The sequence below is a fragment of the Phaseolus vulgaris genome, unplaced genomic scaffold, assembly GCF_000499845.2.
Source record: "Phaseolus vulgaris cultivar G19833 unplaced genomic scaffold, P. vulgaris v2.0 scaffold_975, whole genome shotgun sequence".
NCBI lineage: Eukaryota > Viridiplantae > Streptophyta > Magnoliopsida > Fabales > Fabaceae > Phaseolus > Phaseolus vulgaris.
Window position 1 is genome coordinate 1 of NW_027174379.1, and position 8,120 is coordinate 8,120.

At 34.2% G+C, this 8,120-nt stretch overlaps 1 protein-coding gene and 1 pseudogene across 2 annotated transcripts; one reads left to right on the forward strand and one right to left on the reverse strand.

Annotated features, from left to right (window-relative positions):
* Nucleotides 1-233: 233 nt before the first annotated feature.
* LOC137817727 (uncharacterized) lies at nt 234-3,979 on the reverse strand (annotated as a pseudogene).
* A 105-nt stretch (nt 3,980-4,084) lies between these two features.
* LOC137817726 (probable pectin methylesterase CGR3) lies at nt 4,085-7,522 on the forward strand. Of its 2 annotated transcripts, none has more exons than XM_068620960.1 (7): nt 4,085-4,270; nt 4,561-4,725; nt 4,826-4,865; nt 5,007-5,048; nt 6,159-6,533; nt 6,932-6,987; nt 7,149-7,522. In XM_068620960.1, the coding sequence occupies exons 2-7, from the start codon at nt 4,609-4,611 to the stop codon at nt 7,299-7,301; spliced, it is 783 nt and encodes a 260-aa protein (XP_068477061.1). In that variant the 5' UTR covers nt 4,085-4,270; nt 4,561-4,608; the 3' UTR covers nt 7,302-7,522. The 2 variants fall into 2 exon arrangements, with proteins under 2 accessions (XP_068477061.1, XP_068477060.1); XM_068620959.1 differs by having other exon boundaries at nt 4,103-4,270; nt 4,520-4,725.
* The last annotated feature ends 598 nt before the right edge of the window (nt 7,523-8,120 follow it).

The window sequence follows — 8,120 nt, forward strand, 5'->3', positions numbered from 1 at the left end:
GGTATTGTAGATAACACAGGACAGTGCCAACCATGGAAACATATTTAGCCACAGTTAAAACACACTATAGGAAATCAGTGAGGATTAATTTATGACAATTCCGTAACTAAATATAGAACAGTATGGTCTCAAGGGAGGGCAATTATTGGTAAATTGGAAGCAAGTTATGGCAGGTTTTTTTTTAAGCACAAATCATAGATGACACTACGGCATCGTTTTTATGTGGCTTCCCCAAATTCAATAGATAGTTATGAAACTAGTGTCCAAGAAGATTCTCAAACCTACGATTTATGCTGTACTAGCAATTAAGTTTCAGTCCTAGTCACATGTTACATACCATAGAATCTGAAAGTAAAATAGGACAAGCACGTTTTTCTATAAAGACAAGTATGATGCATACAGTAACTGATGGATAAAATCTTTAGTAAAACAATAAAAGTAATATAAAAGGTATTGCGACAAAAAGACTAGTTACCTTGATCTCAGCATCTGAATATGGCGTTTTTCTAAACCTGAGGTTCATCAAAAGAATAATTCAGTGTCTAATCATGAATTTTAAACAAGCACGCTAACTTGTTATGTAAATATTTACACACTGGTATATGGGTCTTTAAGTATTTACAAAGTTGCACATTTACATTCTAAGCAAAAATATGGAAACACAATTGCAACTTGTTGGGGAATTAGAAATTAATAACAGAGGCGGCTTTGTTAAATAAGAAGAGTACGCTCAAATAGCAGTATCAGTATAGAAATACCATTCCCTCTCCCAGAGCATGAAGCTCCTCCAAAGATTCACTCTGTTGCAGAATGATTCCGAACTCCTACTCTAGAATACCTACCTATGCAACTATTCAGCTAACAACCTCTCCTTCACATGGAACACACCCTTCCTCCTTTAATAAACTCTCCATTCTGTGGGTTTCTTGTCAGGTCTAGAAAATGATCCACCAGGCCCTGCTCCTCCTGATCTACCAGTATGCCCAATGGTATCACAAGTTGCTTGCATGTTGCAAAACATTGTTGTGAAAATCAATATCTAAGGATAGGGACGGGTTGAAAGATAGTATATCGCAGGGTTTAAGATCCTAACAACAACGCAAAAACAAACTTAAACAACATGTACATATGCATTAAAAATAGCATAAATAAAGAAATAACCTCCAAATCCAATCACAGAATGTGAATTAAACTTAAAACTAAAAATTCAAAAACTTAAAGACCCAATTTAATTCATAATTAGACACAAGTTATAAACACAATTTTATCATAAAAGACAGATTTCAAACCATGTTCTCTTGAAATAGAACAGAACAAGGAGAAAAGAGACAAAGAAAAGGACAAAAGAAAGGCACAGCAACGACAAATCAAGCAACAGGGGTGTGCACAAGTTGCTCAGAAGGGAAAACCTAACATCAGGGTGCACAACAAAGAGAAACTGAAGTCACAAGAACCTAGAAACAAAGGCCAAAAGATTTGAACTGTAAATCACTGAGCAATTAGGGTACTATTGAGTCAAAGAAGGGCCCAAGGGAACTAGGGCACTGGTCATACGACTAGGAAGGAGCTTTGAAATATACAAAATGGAGTGAAAATCGGATGAAAAGGTGAATTTTTCATATCAGGTCCCAAAATCTGGCCTGGATTTCCACAGGATAGGGGTGGCCATCACACAATTGTACAGACAAGTTTGTGACCCTCACAGTTATCTCACATAGTCACAATCCAGTGACCAATTCAGCTCGTATATGGCTCCAAAGATGACAGGCTTATGTTTACAATCTTAATTGTGATGTTAACAAGAATATTTCTTAAAATGAGATTGTTTGTTGAATGCTCTGGGTGTATTTTATAAGGAACCCGTATTATATTTTTTATCAGACATTTTCTTCCCCTCAAATCAATTCTCACTTGTTTCTTTTTCCTTTATTTCTATGTTATGAACAGCTATATTACTTCCTGAAGTGATGCAAGCAAAACCATGATATTTCCCACGAAACCATAGATATTAAATGGACCGCATTATTCAAGATTCTGTGAGTACCTGTCAAGACCCAACATTGAGTAGTGATGTGATAATGCATAGTTTCCAGTCTCTCTTGGAGTTTCTTGATAATTAGTCCTCCGTTCTCTAAAGGATGTATCAGTCTTCCAGTACCAATCTTCTCTCTGGAAATGCTGATGATATGCACCATGACCGTTTTCCCTCCAACTCTCATAGCTTCTTTTATACTTATTCCTTTCTCTGTTAAAACACACTTTGCATACGCCTTATTCGTTCCTGCAAAAGAGCATATGGACAATCATCAAGTGGTGCAAATTGAAAAAGTATTTTATAAGGATTAAAGTGTAATCCCGGGATTATCTTGTCTTGTCATTTATAGGGACTCGATACTAATAATAAGTTATATGTTTCTCAGGAAAATACTCATTAATATTTCCTATTTGATTTGATTCAATTATGTCCAATGTTTTAGAAATTACATATTCTATTAGGATTTATATTTCAGTAAGATTTATGTAGTATTAGTTTATCATCTTTGATATGAAACACATTATCAGTGCCTTACACCATTTAGAATGTTCAACATAGTTATAATAATGAGATTACTTTTTCCTCTAAATCTGAGCATAAATAGCTCATTAAGAGTGAGTTCTTTGCTCTAGAGAATTACTCTAGTCAGCCCTAGTTGAGTCTCATCAGCTTAGGTTTATTGTTCTACATTACTTTGGCTTAAGCTAAGGTGCCTACAACCATCCTATCAAACATTCATACAATCTAAACTTTGCATTTCTTTCTGTCTCATTGTGAACCATTAAAAATGATTTCTTCCAAAATATTGTGATTCAGCCATCTGAAAAAAATATAGTGCAGCACACCTTTCCATCTCAAATTTGAAAAATGCAATGCAAAGTTCATATTAATAACAATAAAAACAAAAGACGTATACAAGTAGCGATAATAGCAACAAAAACTCACCACTCTTTCCATCTCCTCCTCGTACTCCTCTTGCAGTCGCTTATTGTGCTTCCTCCACGCCTCTTCCTGAAAAGATGTTCGAAACGAACCACCTCTCTGTCCTTTTCGTGACTGTGTCCTCAATAGCTACAACAACAATTAACATGTTTAAAACCATACACCATCAATTTAACCGTTAATTGAATCTCCAAATAACAAATAAACTGTGAAATAATACTAGTTGACAGAAAAGGGATAAATACAAGGTCTCGTATATTGAATACATGAAATGATTGAGTGTACTAGTTACTGTTTATACAGTTCAAAAGACTAACAAACTTTCTAACTGATACACGATAATAATCAAGAAGAGAAAAACCAACACCGTTCAGGTCTCACACAAGCAAATCATCCGAATAACATAGAAGAAAAGCATATCCTAAAATCTTTCATACATCATAAAAGAAAAGGTAAAACCGTCAATTACTAATACAATCGCTCTAACAGCCTTCAATGCGTTTAGGTCGTAACAATTTCTAATTCACTTTCCGTACCTGAACATAGAACCAATCAACACTCCTCCGCAGTTGACCGACCTACAAATTCGGAAGCAATTCTAATATTCGAAACGCTATATTAAATAAAATCCGCATATGTAATCCTCTGTAGCAAAACCTAAGATCGATTGAGAAAAACAAATTCAAGAAAAAGAATCACCGCAAAGGTAGTAACGGTGGCTCCAATTAAGCCGAAGAGTAAAGCTCCCCAAATCTTCGAGTCTTTGTCTTTATCTTTATCCGCGTCCTCCTTCATTGCAAGAAAGATAGTATTCAAAGATTTCTATCACAACCGATTCCACGATTAAATAAACACACACCACATCCTTTGCCGCACTTTTCCTATATTCGCTTTATTCGCAACTCGCCATTCGAAGTCGTTGGCAATTCACAAACACTCTCCTAAAATTTTTATTTGTTAATTAATTGTAATAAATTTGCCGTTAGCTATTACTATTACGGGAGCCATAGGAAATTAAACATTTCCTATATTGGGCCGGTGTGAGTAATAAAGAAAGTGGGCCCATAGAAGCCCATTATGAACCCATACCGTTGGATATTGTTATTCAAACCAACCAACCGACACATGGTAAAACATCGGAACAGGAATATTAGTTACATTCCCACAAACCCAGTCTCTGTTTTTTGGCTTTTTTTTTTCTTTATCTATGCGCGTTGTGGAGGACAGACAGAATGCACAAAGTTCAGATCTAAGCTCTGATGCCAATTGCATAGAGAAGGTTCAATAACACTGGTAAGTACTGAGCAGAGAACATTGTACGGATCGTGTCCATCAATTATCTGGAATAACCTTTAATTGTTTCTTTTTTTTTTCTTTTGATATATCTGCCACGTTTCTTTGCTTTCAATGGTCCAGTTCTTAGAATTATTGTCCTGGATGCGTTGGAGAAACGAAATGTTCAAAACATGAATATTACTCAAACTAGCTTTTTGAGATTTAGATAGTGCGAATTATATGATACTATGTGGTTATTTGACTCAGTGATCCAGTTTTTGAGATGTTTGTGCTGATCAATCTTGCAGAGTACTATATAACATTAACATCGTCGTGGTCATAACATAAACATTTGAATGATGTCGCGGAGACCTGTGAATCCGTCTCGGCGATTTGGAGACAGCGGAGGTGGATTGTTTTCATCTTCGAAATCAAAGTCTTCGCCGGCTTTGTCGGTTGGGCTCATGATTGTGGTAATTTATAGAATCAGATTATTATTGACACATGGAGCTTATACGGTTGTATTATATGGAGGATATTTTCTAATCACTTTTAGGTTGGTAACTTTTGTAGGGAGGCCTGTTTCTCATTGGCTATGTGTACAAGGGCTCAGGTTTGATTCTAATTGTTTCTTACTTAAATTCAGATGTTGTTTTCCTTTTGTTATGCTTCCTTAGTCCTTCCATTACTTGTGGTCTTTTCCTGTTTTACGTGCGTGCATTTATTTATTTTTCCTGGCCGTTGCTTTTTATAGGTGGATTTGGCAGCCGTTTGGACTCTGTCAGCAGGCTTCAAGGTACCTTTTTTCCCTGACTCTTAAATGGTATTTGCTTTACTCTCTATCTTTTAAGACATTACAAATATGATGGTGGTATTTTGTTGGTATTGCATTAATTGTGCCGTGTTTTTTTTTTAAAAAAAATTGGCGATTCTCCTTGTGGTTACTTCTTGATTGTGAGAAGTTTTATAACTCCTTTTTGTTGAGGAAAAATCCATGTCTTACTACCTTTTATGGAAAAAATCGACTAGGGCATTATAAAGGTCACTAGTGAAGTGAGGAGAATAGATTAAATGATTTTTATTCTTGTGAAAAGGATGAGAGGGAAGAACATTGGAAGATGTTGCTGGGACAGACATCATGATGAATATTGTTTTTGAGAATTTCATCTTTAACAGAGTCTAATGGTGTCATTTGATTCTTGTAGCCAACTAATGAGATTAGGCTTTTGTTATCATTGTTTTAATTAGCTTTTTGTAAGCTCAAAAACACAAGTAGCTGTTCTGCCGTAACCTTTTGATATATTCACCACAAATACAACAGTTACTTGTTTTATCTTTTCTTGTTTCAGGTGGCAATATCCTGCCAATGGTTATGTACCCCTTATTATCTTTTTAATTGTAACTAAAACAATTCTAGTTGTTTTTGTACTGGTCGTGCATTATGGCTTATAAATTAGAATGACTATCTTCTGAGCTTCTGACTTGTGTAAATAGGATAAATGATATTATATAAAATGAATGGACCGTTGTATGTTTTTGCCACTGTGTTACTTCAGTGTTTTGCATTTTGTTAAGCATCCTGGTTTTATACTAATGGTGCTGTTTTGTAAGGAAAGATTAGTTTTTCGGTACTTCTGCAGTTCATTGACTAGTTCAGTAATATTCACTACACTGATTTTATGTGTATGTTTGGGAAATATCCATAAATCATGATAAAGGTTTCTGGAAATAGAGTTCAGTTTTTGGAGTTGTTTAATAAATTGTGGTCTGGCTCTTAACTAAAAGCTATAACTTAGTTGCATTCTCTATGATAAATATTTTTATATCATTTGAACAGAGATAATTAGCTTGGCATTTGTTTAACTTCCAGATTTACTGTAATAACATGCACAACTTCCAAATGCAGGTGATTATTTGTGTACTGGAGAGGTCCCACGAGCAATTCCCATTTTGCAGAAAGCATATGGTGATAGCTTACACAAAGTTTTGCATGTTGGCCCTGATACTTGTTACGTGGTCTCTAAATTGCTAAAAGAGGAGGAAACTGAAGCCTGGGGCATAGAACCTTATGATATAGAGGATGCTGATGCTAATTGCAAAGCACTTATCCGCAAAGGCATTGTGCGTATGGCTGATATCAAGTTTCCTCTTCCATACAGGCCAAAAACTTTCTCTCTTGTAGTAATTTCCGATGCCCTTGATTTCTTATCTCCCAGATACCTTAACAAAACTCTTCCAGATTTGGCAAGGGTTTCAACTGATGGAATAGTGATATTTACTGGTAAGTGCACTTAAATTAGTGCCTAATCCCGTCTATAAATAAAAAATTCAGTGAAATGTAATCTAGCATTAATTCATGTAGTTTTACTAGAGTGGCAAAATCACTAGAAGGAAATGAAAGTACGGTAACGTTTAGGAATTAACTATTTTGAGTGTTGAATACAATGATTTTATTGAGAAGAAGTGTGTTTTTAGCTTATATGGAATCATACACCTAAATTCTCTCTCACTGATTTAAAATGGATCTAAGGCATTCTGTGGTTGAAATTTTGATATGTTAGTAAGATTTTGAGCTTTTCTTGTGTTGGTTCTGATTGGTTGAAAGATTATCCTAAACTGCAATCAATAATCTTTTGAACCTGGCGTATTAGCAGCTTATAACTTTGTGTGACAATGTAGGTTTTCCAGATAATCAAAAGGCTAAGGCTGCAGAAGTTTCTAAATTTAGAAGAACGGTGAGTTCATTTTACCTGGAGTAATAATATTTTTATTGTTATCATTGCTTCATTATCTAGTATTCTGTGTAACATATATAGATAATAACGAGGCAATGATAATATATATTGTTTATGAACAATATGAAAGAAAAAGAATTTACGGATTGGTCTTGCTTCAGGCTAAGATGAGGAGTTCATCCTGGTGGGTCCGATATTTCCTTCAGATAAACTTAGAGGAGAATGATGCTGCTTCCAAGAAGTTTGCACAGGCTTCAACTAAGAGTTCATACATTCCAAATTGCCAGATATTCCACCTGAAGTCTCTCAACTGAATTTCACGATGATTACATTTATATTATTGAAGCTCCCTATGGTTGTTTGTTACCCGTGAGTTTCCATCTAAAACGCTTTTTTCTATAAAAGGTAAGTTAATTTATCAAATTTTAACTAATTTTTCAGTCGAATAGGTGATCTTAACTGCAGTGGCAGTGACTGTTGTACTTTAAAGGAACGTTACTTTTTCATTAAGATATAAATTGAATCTCATTACATACTTTGCTTTTTCTCTAGCTATATTAGCTATAAATCATCCCTCATATAAAATTAGGAATAGTCAAACCACTGGCTAATTTCTATATCATGCATAAAAGATTTTCTGTTATTTGTGCCTTTCTTTTGTTTTGTTGTAAGAGCTTTTCGCATTAGATTTCTTTTCAGCTAGAAAAGTAAATTCTTTGCAAATATACAAATATCTTCATGAAATCAAAGATTTTGGGTGAGGTAAATTAAAACATCTAAATCCTTATAGTGAATTATAAAATAACAATAACATAAATTTATCTTGAGGATTATGTGTCAATAACAAATAAGTTTCTGATAACTATTATACCCGTTGCAGGATTTTTTATTTTTAGGATAATTTTTTGAATAATTATTGAAATAAATTTAGTTTTAAAAAAATATAAATGTTGTTAAGTCGCGTTTTAAAGTACTATTTTTTTTATGAAAGCATGACTTTTATTAAATTGACGAGTTTTAAAAGATGTCTTTACTTATTTTTTTAAAATAATAAAAGTCGTATTGAAAAAATATTTCAAATAAAAAATTAAGTGAAGACATGCGATTTTATTGTTTTAATAGTTTTAGGATAC